The 25,139-nt window shown below is 41.4% G+C and overlaps 1 protein-coding gene across 1 annotated transcript in view; it reads left to right on the top strand.

Annotated features, from left to right (window-relative positions):
* ACBD6 (acyl-CoA binding domain containing 6) overlaps positions 1 to 25,139 on the top strand; it is a 208,338-nt gene that overhangs the window by 90,199 nt on the left and 93,000 nt on the right. The window contains exons 4-5 of the mRNA XM_029618550.1: positions 4,696 to 4,778; positions 24,647 to 24,752. Of these exons, the coding sequence (XP_029474410.1) occupies positions 4,696 to 4,778; positions 24,647 to 24,752 (189 nt within the window). The remainder of the gene's footprint in view (positions 1 to 4,695; positions 4,779 to 24,646; positions 24,753 to 25,139) is intronic.

Below are 25,139 nucleotides of genomic sequence, written 5' to 3'. Positions count from 1 at the left end.
CATGCACTTGCCAAGTCTAGTATCAGAAAGAAATCTAAACTCTGCAATCGACTTGTGGAGAAGTCTTAGGAGGTATGATGTAAGTTCTATTTATTTATTTGCCACATGGTTGCACTTCAGCAGAAAGCCAAGTCTCATAGGGCCATATTCAGATACTTTCGTCTTTTTTAACTACAGACTTTCCTTTCTTGCACTATTCCATAATGAGCCACACCGAGAGCCCTGATGAGCCACGACTGCTGCCTGCTGTAGTCAGAGATTTGAGCATATTGAACATTTTGGTAAAAGTATCCAGTTCAGGTGTTTTAAAGACTCAGCAGTACAGATTACAGTGGCAGTAGTCTGGGACTCGGGGAACTGGTAAGGATGATAAACTTGCATTCTAATGGTTCTGGATGCTCCCTTCTGCACGCTGTAATCATTCCTTCGTTTGGCCTTGTGGGCCATTGGCTAGCTTTTCAGGTATAATCTTTATATATGATTTTTGCCCTAGTCTAGATCCTTTGTTTTAATGAATCTTTGGATGATGTTGCTATCTTGCCAGACTGCTCTCACATGCCGTCATCTTCCCTGAACATGACTTGTCTTGTGCTGATAGATACAAGATTTGTATTTCTTATTCTTTTTAAGGATTTGCAAAAATGTCTTTGCCAGTCCAAGAGTTCCAATCGTAGAGTATCCATTTGTAGGTGCAACACTTTTCAGTCTTTACTCTGATTTAAAACACAAATAATTCTATTTCTGTGTTTGAGACCCTCTTGTAGTAGAGTCCCAATTGTCAATTGAGTGCAGCTAATTTACTGATACCGATTACATTTTAGGGGGAATTGATTACGCATATATTGTGAAAACTAGCATTGTTGGTGCAAACTTCTAACGTGAGTTGGTGTCAGCCAGCATTTTCATCTGATTGCTCAGTAGTTTGAATCTGAGAAAGCAGCACACTGTAGAAGGGACAGGAGCAGTACTGTTTTTTTACTTGTCTGTTTTTTCCGTCTTTATATCTGTGGTAATGGTGCCTCTAGGTGAAGTTCTCTCAATAGGACAGATTCATGTTTCTGAATATTGAAATGCTACCTGATAGTAGAGAGTGCTGCAATATATTTCTATGCGGCTTAAAAAGTAGAAAAGAACTTTATAAATTAAGTCATTCTCTGTCGACGAGCAGGGCTATATTAGCCATGGTATGAGGGTGACGACATCAGACAGCGCCGGATGATGTCCTAATCTTTCACAGCTCAGTAAAGCTTTACCTTCAGCACCTTCCTGAGGTCCTCCATTTTCTAGGCCTGAGAGTGCTGCCCCCTGGGCAACATATGTCTCCAGCTGTGCATTCTCAGTAGACATTCTGGAGCAAGCTTCCTGGGTACCTGAGAACAACATTCAGTGCCCACAAATATAAACTTTAAAGCCGCCAATGGCAGCTTCCTTGGCCTTTGGTTTGTCTTTTGAGACTGCTTATCTGTTTGTATTTTTTTTTTTTTTTTTGTACTGCTTAAAAGTACTGTTATGGGCCTACCAAGGTAGCTAGTAAGGGAAAAACTTAATGCAACAAGACAAAGAATGAAGGTAACCTAAAAAGCAAATCCCCAAAGAGAGAGAGGGTAACACATCCATGCAGTAGCTGGGACTATATGAGACTGAGGGACTCGCAAGATAGCGGGAACTGCCAAAGTGGGCAAATTTATGGGCATCTCTTCCTCTGGGATGTCAGATCTTAAGAGGATACTATATCAAATGTACCACTCAAGGTAGAACTATACAGTCACCTAAAGAAATTATTCACCTATATTAAATTACCCTTATAATTCAAAGAAATGATACTTTTGGGCACCTTCATACCGCACACCATATAATGTGATATGAGGACCTTCATATAATCATCTATCATCCTAAGTACATTTTTGTCCAATTCTTTTTTCCCCCCTTTTATCAATTTGTGTTTAAATGCAAATAAAATGCCCAATAGTTATCATAGCCTGATGTAACTCTTAGAAAAGTGAATTCTAATTCATATGAAGTCCATGTTTGTCCCGCTATGTATCCGTGTTCTGAAAGAATCTGCCTCAGGGAGAAGTAACCCTAGAGGCAGAACCTTTCAAAATGCAGATTTGTGTGTGAAGGTCCCCAGAATTATTATTTCTTTGAATTATAATGGTCATTGAACACAGGTGGATAATTTCTTTAGGAGATCTTAAGACCATTTCAGAAGATTGTTTACAGTATAGTTTCTAAGTGATGTTTGAGATGATTTGTGCTCCATTGGCATTGTGTGCCTTTCTGGACCATTCAGCACTGAAGATTCAGAGGGAAGCTTGATTCATTAAGGCTTTTCTCCCATTCTGACTCTATGGCAAACAAGCTTTGTGAATCAGGCCCTACGAGGTGCAGGATCCACCCATTACTGGCATTGCAGCATGTGACTAAGCCAGTCTGGAAGCATTAGGGGCATTCTAACGAATCTCTGTTATATCTTCCTAAGAGCCAGTGAAATAGTGAAGGTTTTGGAGATCTGTGGTTGAACCTGATATTTTGAATCCGATGTTTATAGTAGTATATGCTCTGCAGAACGTGAGTTTCATGAATGCTTTAACCTGGTGACACTGGAATATTATAATATTATGTTTGCTGCTCTTGCAGGAGAACTGACATATACTGTTACACACAGGGTGCAGGTGATCTGTAGTGTTGGCTAACTTCTTTACTGCATGTTTAGGAAGACCAGCTACTATGCGGTCTCCATTCTTCAAACAAGAGGAATTGTATATGATGGCTTATTTGCTGCAGATTATTGTTCAGATGCATTAAAATCCTTTGTTTTGGTCTCATCCTGTTTATGCATACTTACAAAAAAATATTCAAGAACAACTTGGAATTGTAAGTGAAGGACGTAGGAACTTAAAGGAGTAAAAAAAAAAAAAAGACAAAAATAGAAGTGTTATCCTATTAATACTACAGTGGCTTGCAAAAGTATTCGATTCCTAAAAAGTCAGCAGATTTGTGTAGATTACAAATGACACACAGATTGTTCTAGACACTATGTTTATTGCAAACCGGTATGCTCTTAAAGTAAATTTTCAACTCACAATTCATTATTTCTCTGCATGGAAGACATTTTTTTAGCCAGCATTTTTGAAATTTCCAAGAAATAATTATTTATGGTTAATCTGTTTTTTATTATAATACAATAAACAAATACAACAATACAATGGGGTATGTTGTTTCCTTACAAACCCCTTGGTCAGCAAGTAATGGTGGCCAACAGAGAAAAGAGTGAGCCACAAACCAACCCGTACCCACATTCCACCCCTCCCACCTACCCCCACCTCCTATATGAACATCTCAGCAGGAGCTACTGGAAATTTAACCTTCAGGAAATTTAGAAATCCTATATTAAGCCTTTTTGCCTGATTTTTGGGTGTCTAATTTTGTTTGTATGACCAAGGCAGTTTACTTAGGGAATAGCCACTGCTATTAATTGCATCAGTAGCAAGGGATCTTCTTGGTGTTTCGGTACTTGCCAGGTTCTTATGGCCTGGTTTGGCCTCTGTTGGAAACAGGATGTTGGGCTTGATGGACCTTGGTCTGACCCAGCATGGCAATTTCTTATGTTCTTAAGGCATTCTTAGCCATTGCGGCATTAACTGCCTGAATGGCATTGATCCTTTGATTCATCGCGTTAAGGGCCTTATTTTCTACACGTATCTCACGCGGTAAGGGACGTTTCGCACGCGAAATGTCCCTTTTCGCGTGCAATACCAAAATGGGGGCGGAGTCGGCCCCGGAAGAGGAGTCGTCGGGGCATCACCGGGGCCGATTCCGCGATGCCGCTGCGGATGACGGAAAGGTAAGGACCTTTTCGCGTCCTATTTCGCTCCCAATAGCTACACCTCCTATGGTGGCGCTATTGGGCCTGCGATACTTTAGAAAATGAGGCCCAAAATGTCTGTGATACCAGAATCAGCTGTTGGTTTTGATTCTTTATGCTGGAGCTCTAAAGAAAAAATAGGCAAGTCTTTTAACTATGTGTTAAAGCAGGGCTTCCCCAGTCCTCTCCTGGGGGCACGCCTATCCAGGATATCCTTAGACTCTGCAGTGTATGCAAATCTGTCTCATGCATACTCATTGTAGTAATCCTGAAAACCTGACAGAATAGGTGTGCCTCCAGGAGAGGTTTGGGAAACACTGTGCCATGGACTTCTCCTAATAGTTACTGAAGTCCATGTTGTTTTTAGTGTTTTACTTCCCAAATAGTAAATAGATCCCATATTGCTAATACTCGGCAGTACATAGTAGTCAGAATATTATTGCACCTGCAGTAATTGAGGTTTTTGTTTTTCTCTAAAGGTGGTCAGATTGGAGGGGATTAGTAGAAAGTGATAGGAATAGAGAAGGATCCTATACCTTGGTAGGACTGCTTGGAACTTTGACAGCATTACTTAAGCATAACACAAGATTGTTTCATCAGTGACATTTCTGATGTGGTAAATGTAAGGTTGCAATTTCTCTGATCTGCAGTGAAATGTCAGAATATGCTTTTAAGGTTAAAAAAAATATTGACAAAAGAAGCAACTTTTTTATCCCTCCTCATGACGCTACATCTAGTGTCAGTCTTGCTAGTATCTGCCCGCACAGTTTCGGGTCCGTCGTGGGAGTACAATAATACTAGAGAGATGTCCCTTCCTTGTTTTTCAGACAGCGGAGAGGAAAGGTGAGGAACAGAAGACTGGGTTTGGTGGACCTGTTGTCAGCTGTCTGTACCAGGAAGAAACAATTAGGTACGTATTCCCCTTTCCCCCAATCCATCTTTCCTGCTTCTTGCGAAAGAAAAGATTCTGTTCATTTATTTCTGTTTAATTTGGTAAAGGGGATTTTTTTTTTTGTTCCTTTGTTGTGTGGCGCATACCTTGGTTTGTAATAAATGACAGAAAAGGTCCGTAGTGCTTTAAAATCAATATTTGTCTGTATGGATGCCAGGTAATAACCTTTGTAAGCATGAAACAGGGAGGAGCGGAAGGAGGAGAAAAGGTTATTGCTGATATTTATCAGAACACAGCATTGGGACATGGTTCGCGTAAACAAAAGTATATGAGTTTTCTCTCAATACCCGAAGAAACACTTATATTAACAATGAAAATTACATTAGATACTGAGACGGTAATTTTAAAACGAGTGCACGGGCACCCAGGAGCGAAGATACGCTGGAATTTTAAATCGTGCGCACATTTGCACGTGTATGTTTTAAAATACACCAACCGCATGTACATATGCTCCTAATTTTAAGAGGTCACTCGAACAAAGCTATCGCGTGCGTCTTTCATAAGACTTGGCTGGCTTTTACGAGTATATGTAGGCGGATTTTAAAACATGCTCAAGCAAGGGATATGCCCAGTTTTCCAGTTAGCTCCCAGTTTGTCCAGTCAATATCGAGGCGTTTCAGACCCCCTCTGGTTCTTCATCTTGCACGCTATCCAGTTGACCCTGACCCTTCACCTTGCCCGATAAGCCCTAAAATTCTGGATCTACAGACTCTCTCCTCATCAGGAGCAGCAGTAAAGTTATACGGATGTCTCGCAGAAGCAGGCTGCAGTTTTTTCTGCCCCCCCTCCCCCTTATTTTTCACACGTGCACAGGTACATACGCACGAAATTTGTGGCTTTTTAAAAATCCATGTTGCTTGTGTGTGGCCTACATATGGGTGCATGTGGGCATGTTTGTGCGAGCAAGGTTTTAAAAATCGACCTCTGAGGTAGCTACAATGTGTTTCATTATACTTGTACCACATACCATGTTTCCGTTTTATAACGCATCGTATAAGCAAAAAGTAATTACACACACTCTATTACTAATGTCAATGAATGGCTCTCTTGCTTAGGTACTACAGTGCTATGTGTTAGTCGCTTTGTCTCTGAGGCATTAACAGCATGCAAGAACCCAGCTGAGTGAAAATCCCATCAGGCTTTCTCAGGTTGCACATTCACTGCAAGGCTTTTCTTAATTCCTCTTTCTCTAGTTTTCATCTGGGAGTCATGCACATACTCAAGTATTTATAATTAATGGGATAAACAATACATTAGTGCTAGAGGAGAAACACAGAAAGATCATGTTAGTGAAGGATGGGTTGAGTTGAGACAGGTCATGCCAGTGTGTGTGTGTGTGTGTGTGAGACAAGGCCGGGGGAAGAGGAGGGATAAGCTTAATTAGAGGGTGCAGGTAGGAGAAGCTGTGTCTTGGACCCCTCCAAGACACAGCTTCTCCTACCTGCACCCTCTACACATTGGATCCACCTAAGTTAGGGAAGAAGGGTAGGCAAAATAGGCTATACCAAGGAAGCAGGTAGGAAAGTCCATACAAGATAGGCCATGTGTCAGAAAGAGGGTGTACAGATGGGGCAGACTGTTTAAGGACACATGGTAACTGGCTTCTGATACGGGGGGGGGGCAGGGCCGGAGGAACCACTAGGCGAGCTAGGCCTGTGCCCCTGCCTCACCGTGCCACCCTCCCAACACCACCCTTATGGTCCAGGTGGGGGCCTGGGAGTGATCTGCCGCTCCCAGGGCCTTGGCTTCCACTAAGCAAAATGGCTCTGGTGGCCTTTAGCCTCTACCATGTGACAGGGGCCAACCAATGGCACCGGTAGCCCCTGTCACATGGTAGGGGCTAAAGGCTACTGGCGCCATTTTGGTTAGTGGTAGCCAAGGCCCTGGGAGCGGCAGATTGCTCCCGGGCCCCCACCTGGACCACCAGGTATTTTGTAAGTTTTCTTTTGGCTGGGGGGGGGGGGGGGGAGGAGTTGGGGCTGCGGCTGGGGGCGGCACAAGGCTGAATCTGCATAGGGCGCCCAATCCCCTTGCACTGGCCCTGGGGGGGGGAACTCTGCTTTAGTCAGAATAGGGGATATGAGATGTGTCTGAAAGGAAATTGGAAACAGGAGAAAGTCTTTCTAGCTGGAGCTTAGCATCTTGGCAGACAGTTGATTGAGAGATCCACAGGACTCAGCTGAGACAGACTGGATGACCAAAATCCCTGGGTAATAAAAGCTAAGGTCTGGGTCTGTTTGTCATGTTCCCACAAAAGGAATCTGTCCTAAACTCTCCCTGACCAATCAGCTTTTGAATTTGTTGCCAAGCAACCAGGCTACCAGATTGCCAGCCAGAAGCTCAGATTTGCAATTTAAGTTCAAATCTTTTTTATTGTTTGTTGTATAATATTACAGCATAATACATATTTGTCCCAACTACGCATCATGCATCAAAGTTACAATTTGATTTCTCTTCCAGTTACTGAAATGAGCCCTCCCCCACCCCCAGAGAGAGAGGGACTCATACAACACCCCCCCCCCCCCCCCACACACACACATTCAAACACGGGTTGAAGTGTTAGGTGGTGTAGAGGAGAGGAAGTGAGGCTGAGGGCAAGATTAAGGGTGAGGATGGGCTTCTGAGGCTGAAGGAGGGAATTGAAGTTGAGGGGGTTGTTGATTGGTTCTGAGATAAGAAAATAAGCTGCTGAGGGGAGCTTGAGAAAGGGGAGGATACTCAAAATTAAGCTGGAGGAAGGTTGATTAAAGCCGAAGGAAATTGCTGAAGGGGGCACTGAGGGTGATGATTGAGTGAGGAAAAGGGAAAGACTTCAGATAAGCGGGGGAGGGGAGAGATAGAGAGAGGACTGAATGGATGCACAATGTAAAGAATGTCTTTAGAAATTGTGTGTACTCCAGAGACTATATTTTTCTAGTCTAGACTATGTGGTGTCCATATTCAAAGACATTTAACTGGATTGCTTATGAGTTACCAGTTAAATGCCATAAGAACATAAGAAATTGCCATACTAGGTCAGACCAAGGGTCCATCTAGCCCAGCATCCTGTTTCCAACAGTGGCGATTCCAGGCTTCAAGTACCTGGCAAATACCCAAACACTAAATAAATCCCATGCTACTGATGTCAATAATAGCGATGGCTATCCCCTAAGCCAACTTGATTAATAGCAGTTAATGGACCTCTCCTCCAAGAACGTATCCAATCCTTTTTTAAACCCAGCTACACTAACTGCACTAACCACATCCTCTGGCAATAAATTCCAGAACTTAATTGTGCATTGAGTGAAAAAGAATTTTCTCCGATTAGTTTTAAATGTGCTACTTGCTAACTTCATGGAGTGCCCCCTAGTCCTTCTATTATCCAAAAGAGTAAATAACCAATTCACATTTACCCATGCTAGACCTCTCATGATTTTAAAGACCTCTATCATATCCCCCCTCAGCTGTCTCTTCTTCAAGCTGAACAGCCCTAACCTCTTTAGTCTTTCCTCATAGGGGAGCTGTTCCAGTGCCTTTATCATTTTGATTGCCCTTCTCTATAACTTCACCATTGTAACTATATCTTTTTTGAGATGCTGCGACCAGAATTGTACACAGTACTCAAGGTGCAGTCTCACCATGGAGCAATACAGAGGCATTATGACATTTTCCATTTTATTCACCATTCCCTTCTTAATTCCTAACATTCTTTTAGCCTTTTTGACTGCCTTAGCACTCTGAGCCAACAATTTCAATGTATTATCCACTTTGACGCCTAGATCTTTTTCTTGGGTGGTAACTCCAAATATGGAACCTAACATCATGTAACTATAACATGGGTTATTTTCCTTATATGCATCACCTTGCACTTGTCCACATTAATTTTCATCTGCCATTTGGATACCCAATCTTCCAGTCTCGCAAGGTCCTTCTGCAATTTATCATAATCTGCTTGTGATTTAACTACTCAAAATAATTTTTCTATCATCTGCAAATTTGATTTCCTCACTTATCATATTCCTTTCCAGATCATTTATAAATATATTGAAAAGCACCGGTCCAAGTATAGATCCCTGAGGCACTCCACTGTTTTCCCTTTTCCACTGAGAAAATCGATCATTTAATCCTACTCTGTTTCCTGTCTTTTAACCAGTTTGTAATCCATGAAAGGACCCCACCTCCTATCCCATGACTTTTTAGTTTTCTTAGAAGCCTCTCATGAGGAACTTTGTCAAACGCCTTCTGAAAATCCAAATACACTACATCTACCAGTTCACCTTTATCCACATGTTTATTAACCCCTTCAAAAAATGAAGCAGATTTGTGAAGCAAGACTTGCCTTTGGTAAATCCATGTTGACTGTGTTCTGTTAAACCATGTCTTTCTATATGCTCTGTGATTTTGATCTTTAGAATAGTTTCCCCTATTTTACCAGCACTGAAGTTAGGCTCACTGGTCTGTAGTTTCCTGGATCTCCCCTGGAGCCCTTTTTAAATATTGGGGTTACATTGGCCACCCTCCAATCGTCAGGTACAATGGATGATTTTAATGATAGGTTACAAATTTTAACTAATAGATCTAAAATTTCATTTTTTAGTTCCTTCAGAACCCTGGAGTGCATACCATCTGGTCCAGGTGATTTGCCAACTACATCTTCCAGGTTTACAGTGATTTGGTTCAATTCATCTGACTCATCACCCTTGAAAACCATCCCCAGAACCGGTATGTCCCCAATATCCTCATTAGTAAACAAGACGTAAAGAATTAATTTAGTCTTTCTGCAATGGCCTTATCTTCCTTAAGAGCCCTTTTAACCCCTTAGTCATGTAACGGTCTAACCGATTCCCCCACAGGTTTCTTGCTTTGGATATATTTTTTAAAGTTTTTATTATGAGTTTTTGCCTCTATGGCCAACTTCATTTCAAATTCTTTCTTAGCCTGCCTTATCAGTGTTTTACACTTAACTTGACAATGCTTATGCTTTTTCTTATTTTTTCAGATGGATCCTTCTTCCAATTTTTGAAGGACTTTTTTTTGGCAAAAATAGCCTCTTTCACCTCACTTTTTAACCATTGTGGTAATTGTTTTGCCTTTCTTCCACTTTTTTTAATGCATGGAATACATCTGGACTGCGCTTCTAAGATTGTATTTTTAAACAATTTCCACGTCTGTTGTACACTTTTAACCTTTGCAGTTGCACTTTTCAGTTTTTTTCTAACTATTTTCCTCATTTTATCAAAGTTTCCCTTTTGAAAATTTAGTGTTAGAGCTATAGATTTACATATTGTCCCCCTTCTAGTCGTTAGTTCAGATTTGATCATGTTATGATCACTATTGCCAAGTGGCCCCATCACCGTTACCTCTTTCACCAAATCCTGCATTCCATTAAGAATTAAATCTAAAATAGCTCCCTCTCTCGTTGGTTCCTGAACCAGTTGCTCCATGAAGCAGTCATTTATTCCATCCAGGAATGTTATGTCTCTAGGATATCCTGATGTTATATTTACCCAGACAGTATTGGGGTAATTGAAATCTTCCATTATTACTGCACTGCGAAATTGGTTAGCTTTCTTGATTTCTCTTAGCATTTCATCATCTGTCTGATCATTTTGGCCAGGTGGACAGTAGTATCGTTCTATCAATATACTCTTACCCAACACACATGGGATTTCTACCCATATAGGTTCTACTGAGCGTTTAGTCTCTTGTATGATTTATCCTGTTGGACTCTATACCCTCTCAGACAAAACGTGCTACACCCCCACCAAGTTGATCCTCCCTATCATTGCGATATAATTTGTACCCTGATATAGCACTGTCCCATTGGTTGTCCTCCGGGGTAGAATTAAGTTATTTAACTTTAGGACTACTCTGTGGCTAACTCTGGTTGTGCCATAGAGTAGTCCTAAAGTTAGCCAGATAGTTATCCAGATATCCTTAAAATAGTTGGGTTTATTCAGTGGCATTATTAAATATGCTGCTAAAGTAAGCCAGATAATTTTATCTGGCTAACTTTCCAATATTGCACCCTTTATGTTCTATGCCATTAAATGTTCAAATCCCCTCGTTTATGATGAGCGTTTTTCCAGTAGCTTATATCAAAGAGAGACAGGAGACCAATCAATTGGAGAAGATTTAGAGAAAATGGCAGTTAATATGATCTTTAGCATAGTATAAGTGTCTACAAGGGAAATTAAGAGCCATAGTAATGCTGCTGCTATTATTAGCTGTTGTGTAGACAATGAAATATCAATAGTAGATAATTTATATTGGACATTTGTGTACCAAGTTCAGTCCTCACAGAAAAATCTTGAACATGCTGGGGTTTTTTTTCCAGGTTTTGTGCAAGGCAGCAGTAGTTTACAATAAGCCATCTTCTTTTAACATTGATTTATTCTTGAAATCTTTAGATTCTTTACTGGCAATTGCCCCACCTTATCAGTTATATTATGTGATAGATAGGATTCTGAGTAATGGGAGAGAAAAAAAAATTATATATTAAAAAACCTCTTATTGTGAGAAAAACAATCAAAATCAAATATATACTTATTTCTCACTAAAGACTATGGACTTATATGATACTTTTACTGTGTATGTTCAGCAACCTTCATAGTGCACTCGGTTCCCGGATTGTGTACCGGGTAACCTATAAAAGCGAGAATGCTTCTGTAGTGCAAAGGTTTTAATCATCGGTTGCTTAAAGATATTATTGTCTTGTTGTCAAGCTGCACATTTTCTTAGCTTGAGAAAAGTTAGTATAGTACTTAAGTTATGGGTGAAGTCAGAGTCAAAAACTCTGTTGTGTTCATTGCCGAGTGCCGCATTGAACTGTATTCTGAAAGGTCCCTTTCAGGTGCGCTCTCTTATACCCCAGCCGGGGCTATTGTATAGTCTTCGCCGTTCGCTGTCGAAACGCCCGACATTGCAGGGTTTCGGAATTTCTTCCTTCTTCAGGGGTGCAGCAAGCTTATGAATGCGGTGGATTCTGTAAGTGTACAAGTAAATGTCTGAGATCAGCGCTGAATTTAAGAAATCTTCCTGTCACTGCAGGGATAGATCCACTGTCCCAAAATGCTAGGATGCTTCCAGTGGGCATGTTGTCAGTTAACCCATACACAGGAGGGGTTTTGAGGTAGAGAAAGGATATTCTTGAAAGTTATTTAAATGTATTACATGTTTCCCTGCCTTTTGTCAGCATTCCCAAACCCTGACCATCCTGTGCAAAGACACATTTTTAGCACTGTAGACTGAATTGAAAGTACCCTTATTCCAAATGCGAGGAAAAATGAAATATCAACCAATATATTAAAGAAGCTCCACCCCCGCCACCCCCACACACATTCTTCCATCTCTGGATCCAACCTGGGCAGTCAGGATCATTCTGGGCAGTCAGCTGATGCCTTGTAATCAATCAGAATTGTGTTCATCCCACTAACTCTTGAAGCTATCTCGCTTCTCTTCCCAGAGCTAGACCAAACTAGTGCCTGGCCAGAAATGATTGATGGGCTCTGGAATTGATTAGTTGCTCTGTGAGACAAATGGACTGTTTTGGCAGGAAATACCAGAGGTCACTCCTTGTGGTCAGGAACACACAGGTCTGTGGAATCTTAAAGAGCTCTGACCATCCCTGCCACTATTTGTTTGCAGAGTTGCTGCCCTTGCAGATAATAGATCTATGATTTCCCTTTTCTCCATGCAAAACGCTGACCAGAGCATGAAATTGTGCCTTGCTCACAGGCCACATGCAGACAAAAAATAATCATAACAATTTTAAACTTCATTTGCTTGCCTTTTCTTTCAGGTATGATTCCTCGGCCCTCATTTTAATCTTTTTTTTTTTTATTTTTATTTTTTTATCCAGCAGTTTCTTGCTGCTTCTTTGGGCTTCCAGCTCAACTGGAACTAGGACTGGGATTTTTCTTAATTAAGTCCAGTCATAGTAGCAACAGTCTTTGGCCGGGGAGGGGGGGGGGGGCATGCAACCTAGTAAATGGTATATCTGGTCTGCCTTGCAAGTTCTTTTTTAGGGTAGTTACTGCTGCGTCGTGCAGGCTTTCCCCAAGCAGAAATGTAAACTTTAGGAGTAACTGATGTTATCCCATTTCTTCATTTCTGTTCTCTAGCCAGTAGGGATTCTCTGTGTTTGTCCCATGCCCTTCTAAGTTCCATTATCGTTCTTGTCTTCACCACCTCTTCCAGGAAGGCATTCCTTGCATCCACCACTCAGATAATTCCTGACATTCCTGAGTCTTCCTCCCTGGAGTTTCATATTGGGACCCCTAGTCTTACAACTTCCTTTCAATCGGAAAAGATTTCAGGTATTTGAAAGTCTGTATCATGGTTCCCCTGGCTCTTCTTGCCTCCAGGGAATACATATTTAGGTCCTTCAGTCTCATAAGTCATTCTGTGAAGACCCCACATAGTTTTGGTTGTCTTTCTCTGGACTGCTTCCATTCTGTACTTATCCTTCTGCCTATCAGCTGCGAACCGGCACGCTTTCCCTTATAGCCCTTCCCCAATGTCAGGCCTGGGCCTAGCACTGATACTGATGGCACCGAGCAAGTCACTTTCCCTTCCCCAGAGTGCATCGCATGCACTCGCATTCTCTCCATTGCTCAACATGCATCTCACCCAGCTTATCATTTCTGCTTCATTTTCTGGGACTGGCTAGGCTGCTCACCTATCTTCTGTGTGGAGCAGTGTCAGAGGCTTTGCTGAGATCTAGATGGGCATCATTTTGGAATTTGGGGTATTGGGAGGAGACAGAGCAGGGAACAACAGACGCATCTGAAAGGTCATGTACCTTGTCCAATGTACGTAGGGGGAAAAATGACAAAATATATTTTGAGGGCAGTTTTCAAAAGCATTTATCCAAGTGAAATGGCTGGACAAGAAATTGTTCTCTTCCCATATAGTTGCACAGTGTGCGTACGTTTAGCCACATTAATGGATGTCTTTAGATCAGGGGAGTACAATAGTACGTGTGCAGGTGATTTTCAACTGTATATCTGCTGTTTTACCCTCTGCTTGGCCACCCACACAAAAAGTAGTTGCAAAGTACGTGGATACTTTTACCATGCATACTTTTCTTGTACTAAGTTTCAAAGAGAACCAACATGGATCATTTTCTTTTTGAAAAATTGCATAAAGTACACGAGTTAAAAGCGCCTATGCAGTTTGCAAGGACGCTGGCTGCTTGAGAATTACCCCCTTCCTGTCTAAGAGCCTGATGGACTAAGGCTCTTTCCCCATTCTGTGTCTGTAAACCAGGCCTTACCTACCCTCATATGTGCTTTACAGTGCAAGTTACTGGAAATTCATTCCTGGACCGTCTTGCATCCCTTTTTATGTACCAGCCTGCTGGATTGGTCACTGTTGGAAGCAGGATGCTGGGCTTGATGGACCCTTGGTCTGACCCAGTATGGCATTTTCTTATGATCTTATGTTCCAGAGATCATGTGTGACTTTATCTTAACACACAAACATAGAAATTTGACCACAGAAAAATACCATATGGCCTGTCCAGTTGTGTGATGAGCAGAGATATATAGATCATATGATCTTTTTCTGCTGACATATTTCTGTGTTTAAAATAATCACACATGGATATAGGATCCCTCCAGATTCTCTCTCCTCTTGAAGGCTAAGCTACTAGAAGAATGTGTAAGCCCAAAGCTCTGTGCAACCTAAGAGTGTGCGCATATTTTCAATGGGCTCATCTAGCCTATAACACATTAGACAAGCTAAATCACTCTGTTTTACTTCAGTCACCAGCAAAATATGAGAGCATTTGCAGAGATACTGGATATCCTGGGATGCAAAGAGAAAATGGAGCTCCTGCCCGTAAACCCATAGCTTCCCAGCAGAGAGAAGCTTTATCTCCAGAGCTAAGCTTGTCTCAGTAAAGTCATGATGCCTCAAATATTTTTAGGAATTAGATACAACTTGATTTGTTAACCCTTGCCTCCGAGAACTAGCCAGCCACAAATGTCATAAGTCATCTATTTTTTATTTGTCACACTTTAGTGGTTATAATAGATACGTTCCTATGATTTTTTCTACAAGGTAAATAAATATCCTCATGGAATTTGATTTACTTTTTTTCCAGTGTTGTCTTTGTGGTCTGGGTTTATTCCTCTCTATCTCAGCTTTTATTTTTTCTTTATTTCTGTCCTTTTTTTCTCATCTGTTTCCATCCTTCCACCATCTACAGTTCTGTTTTCCTTCATCTTGCTTCATGTTCCCATTTTTCTATTTTGTTTATTTTTTTCTGTTCTTATTTCTTTTTGTTTTTCCTCCTCTTCCCTCTCTCGTACTGTCCCATAAACCCATTCACTCTCCATCCTCCCTTAGCCCTGGCCCTCACCTAATGCTGCCCTCCTCATCCAATCTGCTTCCAGCTAAGCTTCCTATCTCATTGCTGCTCCCTATTTAAGCTTCCTTATCTTCCCTCTTTATTTTCCCTTCTTTTCTCTTCCCATCCTTGCACCTTCTAATCAACCCGTGGACCATACTCTGCTTCTTGCAGTCTGATCTAGATACCATTGTTGTGGTGATCACATCTCCCCCCTCACTACTCTGCCTTCTCTTGGCTCTTCCTGCTTTGCCGGTGCCCCATCTCTGACATAAGCAATCTTAAGTGTGATCTGCTTTGCTCCTGGCCCTCAGAAAAACTGCTGTTGTGCATTCTTTGGACAAAGGTTGCTGATGTGCAGGATTCATTAATGGCATAGAAGTGACTAATCTCGCTTTTATTCTTTTTTATGGGCAACTTGACATGAATCAAGTCAGTGGCTTCCAGCACTGCTGTAGCTACAGACACATTGAGGTCCATAGTCACTATCCGGATAGCACAGTTGGCCAGATAAACTTATCCAGCTAACTTTGGAGGTATATTCAATACTGAATATAGCCAGCTAACTGTATGCAGCTAACTTTATGACAGCTCTTTGGCCTGGCCAGACTTAGCCGGCTAAGTTATCTGGCTAACTCTGAATATCGGAGTTAGCCAGAAAGCTTAGCCAGCTAATTCAAGTCCTCCCAGTTATGCCCTTGGAATACCCCTAACTAATCTGTCTAAATTCTAGCTGGCTAATAAGTTCCCAAATCTTCATTTAGCTGGATAATTTCTGAGTTATCTAGCGAAATGCTTTTGAATAGGGACCCCATTGTGTCTTTCATGGACAACCTTTACTGTCTATTACAGGGACTTAGGAGCAGGCCACAATACATCTGAACATAGGATGTCATCTTAAGTTATCAAGGCTGCTAGTACAATTCTACTCCTATCAGACCAAGAGAAATAAGCCCATTTGCAAACTGGTCTCCGAGTCTGGTAAAAGGACCCCAGCATACCTTAAAAGATCCATTTATTGTCAAAACAATCTTCATCTGCTTCATTGCCTAGACACAAGAGTAGAGCACAGAATGAATAATTCTGCTCAAATAAATTAATTAATTAATTTGAACAGTTTGAAGCACTGAATTAATGAGTTGAGATGTAAGAGCATTGTGGAGATAGACTAGGCATCAATGCTATTAACATATGGCTCAGGATTCTGATATGGCCCCATCTTTGCAACAATGGTCTAGGCCTGTGTAATCTCCCACGTGGACTACAGCAGTACTCTTTTCATTGGGCTGTCAAAAAACCTCAATCATTACTTGCAACTCATACAAAACTTAGCAGCATGAATCATGCTCAATGTCAGCAAATTTAACCGGATCACGCCAGTCCTATGGGGCCTACACTAGCTCCCAATATCATACTGTACCATAAATCCTGGTCTTGGCTTTCAAGGTATTAAAGGGTATGGCATCACCCTACCTGAACAACTGACTCGCCCTATACACATCTTCCCAGCCATTGCATTCACTGCCTTAAGCCTGCCTAGTGGTACTAGCTCCCAAGGAAATGTGGCTTGCCAGAATCAGGATCAGTCCCCACCCTCTGGACCTCCCTACCTCTAAAGATTAGGCTTGCGCCAGACTTCCTTATTGTTAGGAAGAAACTGAAAACTTGGTTATTTATAGCAGCTTTCAGCCTGCAGCTGGAACCTTGAACTCCTGACCAAGACCATCTCAACATAAACCTCACTGTATTTAATACTAGTTCTATTGTATCTAAAACGTGTGAGATAAATAAATGATGATGATGAAATTATTTCTTCTTCCCAACTTGAGCTCAAGCCCGACTCTTAAATCCTGAATTTAAGGAAACCTAGAGGTAGACAGTCTTCTCCCCATCCAAGGTCCATCAGCCCATCATCCTGTCTCTGATGGTGGCCAGTCGTAAATATCCAGCTGATCTCAAAACGTAGTTCTCTCTTTGGTACTTCCAGGAATAGCAATGGCTTTCTTTTATCTACTTGACTAATTATGGTTTATGGACTTTTCCTCCAGCAACTTGGCTAACTTCTTTTAAACCCCGCTGTGCTAGTTGCCTTGACCACATCCTCTGGCAAGAGATTCCAAATCTTGGTTGTGTGCTGAATGAAAAGTATTTTCTACAATTTGTTTTAAATCTGTTGGTGGTTAGTTTCTTGGTGTGTGTCCCCTTGTTTTAGTATTATTTGAAAGGGTAAATAACCATCTTTTATTTTCCCATTCTATCCCACTCATGAATTTAGAAACTTCTTTTATGTCTCTCTGAGCTGTTTCTTTTCCAAGCTGAAGAGCTCTAATTTGTGTAGTCTCAAAATAGGGGAGACGTTTTATCTCCTTTATCATTTTTGTCGCCTCCTCTGCACCTTTTCTAGTTTCATGCTAGACTAGAAGTGCACACAATGCTCAAGGGGTAGTCACACCGTAGATCTATATAGAGGCATTATGAAGGGGAATGAAGAAAGGTGGATCTATATTCAGGCAACAATCAACAAGGACTGAATTACATAGTCTGAATAAACAGATAAGCATGGGTGTAGCTTGCTTATTGCGGTGGTTAATACCCCTAACGTAATTAAGCTATTTCACTTAGATGCAGGTCCAACACTGCTCTCTACATTAATGGCGGGGGTGGAAGGGAAATAGAATAAAAAAAGGTTACTAAGAGCCAAGAGAAACAGATAAGTATGTGAGAAAAAAAAATGTGAAAGCTTGCTGGGCAGACTGGATGGGCCATTTGGTCGTCTTCTTCCGTCATTTCTATGTTTCTATGATATTTTCCATTTTATTCTCCATTTCTTTGGGTCATTCTTAACATTCTGTTTGCTTTTTGATCACCATCACACACTGAGCTGAGGATTTGAATGTATTGTCCACAAAAACTCCAAGGTCTTTTTCCTAGGTGGCGATTCCCAATACAGAACCCAGCATTATTTTCCCCTATGTGCATCATTTTGCACTTTTCTACATTAAATTTCATCTGCCATTCAGTTACCCAGTCTCCTAGCTTCACAAGGTCCTTCTGCAGTTCCTCACAATCTGCTGCTGTTTTAACAAGTTGATATAATTTTGTGTCTGCAAATTTAATAACCTCACTTGTCATTCCTTTTTCCAGATCATTTGTGACAGGTCCCAGAGCTTATCACTGTGGTACTCCACTAATGACTTTTCTCCATGTGGAAAATGACTATTTAGTCCTACCCTTTGTTTCCTGTCTTTTTAACCAGTTACCAGTCCACAAAAATACACTGCTTTCTCTCTTATGGGGGACTTTGCCAAATACCTTGTAAAATCCAAATAAACCATATCACTTTTATTTGCTTGTTTGTTTATACCTTCAAAAAAAGTCTAAAACATTGGCAAGGCAAGTCTTTCCCTTTGCTAAAACCATGTAGTTTCTACCCCATTAAGCCATGTCTATATTGGGGTGGACAATTCTGGACTTCAGGGGCTGAAAACTGGCCAGGTTTTCAATATATGCCTAATGAATATGCATGAATTAGATTTGTGTACAGCTGAATAAGTATGCATGCGAATCTGTCTCATGCATGTTCATTAGGGATATCCTGAAAACTTGATGGTTTTACAACTCTTGAGGATCAGAGTTGTCTATCCCTGATCTATATGGCCAGTGATTTTGTTTTTATGAATAGCTTCTACCATATTGCCCAGCACTGTTGGACTCACCAGTCTGTAGTTTCCTGGATCACCCCTAGGGACCTTTTTAAAAATCACAGAGATTTGTTTTAGTTGCTCAGAATCATTATCATCAAAGAATGTTTCAGGTGTGGATATGTTCTTAACATCCTCTCAGTTTTTCAGCTATGTTCTTGGCCTACATGAGCCCCCTTTTACTTCTTGGTAATCTAGTGGCCTGACTGACTCCCTTTCAGGCTTTTTTGCTTCAAATGCACTTGAAACATTTTTTATTATTAGTTTCTGCCTCTCTGACAAGTTTACCTCAAATTCTCTCTTACATCTTACATTTAATTTACTAGTGCTTATGCTGTTGCCTATTTTCTTCATTTGGATCTGTTTTCCATTTTTTTTTTTTGAATGATGCCCATTTGGCTTTATGTCCCTCTTTCATTTCACCATTAAATATGCTGGCAGTTGTTTGGTCTCCTTTTGATCGTTTTTAATGTATGGAATACATTTAGTCTGGACTTCCAAAATGTTATTTCTAAACAATGTTCAAGCCTCATACAAACTTTTAACTTTTATAACTGCTCCTATTAGTATTTTGTAATTAAATATTTTATTTTATCATGGTTTCTCTTTTTAAAATTATATGCTAATGCAGTAGTTTTACTTAATGTCCTCCCTTTGATGATTCTTAAATTTTGATAGCATTATGATTGCAGTTGCTTAGTGGCCCCACAACAATAACCCCTTGCAATAGGTTGTGCATTCCACTAAGGACTAGATGTAAAGTAGCTTCTCCTTTCGTTGGTTCTAGAAACATCTGTTCCATGGAGCAGTCATTTATGGCATCTAAAATCTTAACTCTCTAGAATGACTCAATGAGACATTGACTCAATCAATATCGGGGTAATTGAAATCTCCTATTATTATTGTATTGCTAAAATTATTTGCCTTTCAAATTTTCTCTAGCATTTCACGGTCAGTCTTCATCTTGGCCAAGTGGATGGTAGTATACATCCACTGCTATACTCTTCTCTATCTCTCACATGGAATTTCTATCCATAAAGATTCCAAAGTACATTTGTTTCCTGCAGGATATTTTATCATGCTTGATGCTATGCCTCTCCACCAATTTGATCTGCGTTATCACATCTGTAAACTATACCCTAATATCACAGTGTCCCATTGATTAACCTTTCTTCACCATATCTCTGAAATACCTATGTCTATATTCTTGTATGATGCCTTATATTTTAACTCTCCATTCTTACTAGTCAGACTTCTGGCATTCACATACACAATTTTAAAATATGTTTGGTTTTTTTATATTTGTATTTGTATTCACAACCTGCTTCTACATGGTTAATTCCATGAGCTCTAGCGAGCTTAGCTAGTCTCTCTGATTTAGGAAGAAAGAATGGAGGGTAAGGAAACTATTCTGATTTCATTGGATCTAGATTGATGTTTTAGTAGTAATCATAATCTTGAACAAGGAGGAAAGAGCAGATTCCAACATACTGTCTCAGAAGGCCCTCAAGTTATTTAGTGGGGTGTTGTCTCTTGCAGCAACCTTAATTGGTGTTTACCTGGCAGACAAAGAAAATGATCTGGTAAAAATGTGGATTATAGAACACCTATCAGGAACAATGCTGTCCAAGCAGATTCATTTCAGGCCAATACAGAACGGTGTGCTCGGTCGAGCGCAACATTTAGCCCCTATTTGGCCATGCGTTTTTGATGCGCTATTATTACCTCTTATACTGTAAGGGGTAATAGTGCGTGGAAATTGCGCGGCCAACCCCCGAAACTAATAGCGCTCATCACATGCAAATGCATGTTGATGAGTCTATTAGTTAGTCACCCGCAATACAGAAAGTAAAATGTGCAGCCAAGCCGCACATTTTACTCTGAGAAATTAATGCCTGCCAAAGGCAGGGTGTACAGAAAAGCAGAAAAAACTGCTTTTCTGTACACCCTCCGACTTAATATCATAACGATATTAAGTTGGAGGCCCCAAAAATTTAAAAAAAAAAAAAAATCTGCCCACAAGTTGGAAACAGATGCTCAACTTTGCCGGCATCCGTTTTCCGAACCCGTGGCTGTCGATAGCTGGGATCCAGAAATATTCCTGAAGCTAGTACAGGAACACAGTTTTGGAGTCAGCTATATCTGGTTTACTTAATATTTTCTAGGTTTATGTAATATTTGTAACTTGGAACTCTAGTGTGATTTTCATGACATTAAGGGACATCAACAGATTTCACCCATTTACTTATGTGCTGCATTTGGTGATGCTGCAGTGTACTTGGAACTGTGCTCGCTTTAAAAGTGCCTACATTTTTAGACAATAATGAAACCAGAAATAACTGTGTATTGGGGTAACACGAACTGACTTCAGAATTAGAGCCACAGTACGGAAAGTTCTAGTAATGCATGTATAATGAGACCCTCATACTACTGAGCCTTGCACACTCGCTTCCTGCAGTTCCATTTTATCAAACTTGTAGGAACGCTAGCTGTCTTAATTGCTCACTTTATATAATCATTAGGTCTCTTAAATAATATTTTTGAAAAGATTTCTCTTTTGATGTGTCTTTGCGAACTGTGCACTCCCCGTGAACTTTTTCAAAAAAATATATTATTTAAAACGGAAAGGTACTTATCTTCAGACTAGAGTTTGAAGGCCCAAAACATTTCCCACCTAGCATTCTTACGAGTTTGATGAAATGGACCTGCAGTAAGCGAACGGGCGAGGCTCAGTAGTCTGCCGGTCTCATTGTACGTGCATCGCTAACACTTGCAGTTCCACGGCTTTAAATGTGAAGTGCATTTTTAGACAGGCGGCAGGGAAGAGGGCGGCATTAAAGTGACGTGTGTGTTACACCTTTACTACCCTCTGCGGTGCTCAGCATGAGCGCACGGGGAGAAGCGGGCACCTTTCTCTGCGGGGGTGGGGGGGGGGGGAGACAGGCTGCTTCCAGATGAACTTGAATTATAGATGTATTCAGCCTCGTAAAACCTCAGCTGGCATAAATAATTGAGGCAGCGAAAGGGTGGTGGTGGGCATACCCTGGGGACCTGTGCTGCCACCTTTCTCTCCCAGTCCCCTCATTCTTATGAAAATGAAGCCAGCCTCACTGCTTGGTAATAACAACACCAAGCAATTAAAAGCTATGGGTGGCTGGAGAGAGGAGAAAAAGGTTGAGTTAATGAGCTTTTTCTTTTCCCTGTGCCTGGGAGAGCCACTCCAAAGTGGTGAGGTGATTAAAGCGAAGAGATAATTATAGATTATGTGAATATATTTCCCTAGAGAGATCGGGGCCATAAACAGTAAGTGTTACCGGAATCTCTGACTTCTCTGGTCCCTCCATCCTTCACGCTCTCCAGTGGGCTTCATTTCATTCAGCAACTCTTGCTCCCTCCGTTCTGCCACCTGTATGTAGCAGAGGAGGTCACGGCCTGGCTGTTAGCAGCCTCCTCCTTCAGTGCAGACACTCCCCAGCCCTGGGCCAGAATCCTCTGCCAATTGTGTGCAGACGTGGCGGCGCTTGCCCCTGTGGGCTGCCACTGCTTCAGAAAGAAGCCACGCTCTGCACGGTCTCCTCCATTCCTCTGGGCATAGCGTATATTTGGGGACACTTGTAGCAGTACAAATCAGGCACGGCACGTGCCTTTTCCAGCTGGTCCTAATTAAGATGAGAGTTCCTTTTTCCTATGCATTTAAATGCAGCAATCCAGCTGGAAGGTTTATGGTGGTGATGCACTATTGTTAGTGAGTCAGCCATCCTTGTGCCCGGGGTAGCAGAAGATAAATGTACACTTGGCTCAATTTGAAAGCAAAGAGCAGCTTTATGCATACTTGGTTTTGTGTTGCTTTCTCAGGAGCTGATGCAATAAATTGTGCCCAGCCCAGCGCACAGGTTTATGTGCGGTTGGGCATGCATTTTGGATGCGCTGGACTAGCATCCGATGCAGCAAGGAGATTAGCGTGTCCAAAACACTCGCCCAAACACGGAGCTGAATGAGCCCACCCCATGTAAATTCCATGTAGATGCAGAAAATCGCTGGGCGCCCAATGCACACTTTTTAACGCGGCAAATTTAACTCCAGCCCTGCGAGTCAGGGGCTCAGGAAAAGTTTTTAAAATACTGTCCTTTGTGGTTCCTCCTACTTGGTATCATTGCGATATTTAAATTTACTGCGTGTGGTGTTTAGGAATAAAGGTATAATGTAATGGTTTGACGAGTAAAAAAGAAATCATGGACACACAATATGCACACTCCAGGCTGATTTCGCCCCTTGCTATTGTGCGTGTATATTTGGCGAAATCGACCTGAAGCGGGATAAAATAAATGCTCAATTTGAGCGCCCCTTGCAATTGTGGGTGTCTGATGCATTTGAGCACTAGGGATGCACAATTCTTCCCTAGCACGAACTTTTTAACACAACAGCTCATTTAACATAGAACATATAGAAACATAGACATGATGGCAGAAGAAGACCAATAGGCCCATCCAGTCTGCCCAGCAAGCTTTCACACTTATTTTCTCATACTTATCTGTTACTCCGACTGCTGAGTTCAGGGCCTTTATTGGTAGCTTTTTGATTCTAATTTCCTTCCACCCCCGCTATTGATGCAGAGAGCAGTATTGGAGCTGCATCAAAGTGAAGTATAAGGCTTAATGTTTAGGGTAGTAACTGTCATATCGAACAAGTTACCCCGATGTTTGTATACTCATACTGCTCAGATCAATGCCTTGTTAGATGTTGGCTGGATGTAAATCCTATTTCTTCATTCCCCCTGCCGTTGAAGCTGTGAGCTGCGCTGGATATGCATTCAAAGTGAAGTATCAGGTTTAATTTGTTAGGGGTTGTAACCGCCGCAATAAGCAAGCTACTCCCACACTTATTTGTTTACCCAGAGTGTGCAATTCAGTCCTTTGTTGTTGTCTGAATATAAATTCTCTTTTCTTCATTTTGCATCAGGTGCCTCAGAGAGGTAGCTGTGCGCGCGTTAGGTAAACGAGTGCTCAATACAAGTGCCTGTTTTAACGTGCGTCTTATTGCATCGGCCCTTCAGTGTGGAAGCAGCAAATTAATGTGTGTGCTAGCCAAATGGTTTGTTCTCCATGCCGTGGTGGAAGGGCAAAGGTTAAGGTCTGACTCTTACTCCTGCTCCCCAGCTCTTTGTCTGCAGGAGCTACTGAAGCAGCACTGGGAGATCTGGAATTTGGAAGCTTACATGCAGCTTTTATAGGTTCACCAAAATATGACATTGGAGCTGCATTATGTTCTGTAGGCTGTGGTAGTTTGCCTTTATGTTCATGAGTTACATTATTTGTGGGCTTCACTTATTTTTCTCTTCAATATCTGTGTTCACAAACTTCCTTCCGTACTATTTTCAAGAACGACTTTGAACTTGCGTGACAAAATGGAAAGTACGTGAGGTTCTGAATAATGTCTCTACCATGAGTGGAGAAGGAGTAAAGAGCAGCCTAATAAGGAAAATAAACAGATGATAAAGTCTGCATTTCTTAAACAGGAAAGCGTATGAGTCCGGGGGGGGGGGGGGGGGGGGAGAGGATGTGTGAGTATGTTTATGTGGGGAAGATAAAAATGTACTTTTCATTTTCACTTTCTGGTGAATAGGTATAATATGGCCATTTTTCTATGTGTGGTTCAAGTTGTCATCTGCTAAACAGAAGAAAAATAAATTCCTGAGCTCAGAGGAGCTAAACATTGCCAACAGTCTCTTTCTCTTATCTCCTGTGTACTCGGTGAAATGACAAATAAGGAATCTCTCCTTTGTGTGTATACAGGGAAGAAGATAAGAACATTTTTGATTACTGCAGGGAAAACAACATTGACTATGTAACACAGGCAATCCTATCGAAGGCAGTGGATGTAAACACCAAAGATGAAGAGGTAAGGAAAACGGCCACCTTCTGGTATTCCTTATTGCGTCCCCTCACCTGTTCTGCTCCTTTACCAGCCGCTGCATGCATTTAGCAGAACAGCCGCTGGCATAGACAGCGTCACCCTCATCACCCATTCAGGGTCCTCAGAGCTCCCACAGAGGATGCCTCTCTCCTTCAGTGCCAGGTAAGACCCTAGGAGAGGGTCTGGTTACTCACAGCAGTGCCTTACAAGCACCAGCTGTCTCTCCAGTACCTGTTAGTCACTCTGGGAACCCTCACTAACAGATAACTGCAGATAACTGAGGCCTGAGCACATACCAAATGGTTTCATGGCCAGGCTCCTAATTACAATCATTGGTCTCACAATGTCCTTTATTTATGTTTTTAAAACATT

This window comes from Rhinatrema bivittatum, chromosome 10, assembly GCF_901001135.1.
Source record: "Rhinatrema bivittatum chromosome 10, aRhiBiv1.1, whole genome shotgun sequence".
Taxonomy (NCBI): Eukaryota; Metazoa; Chordata; class Amphibia; order Gymnophiona; family Rhinatrematidae; genus Rhinatrema; species Rhinatrema bivittatum.
This window is presented reverse-complemented; position numbering and strand designations above follow the sequence as displayed.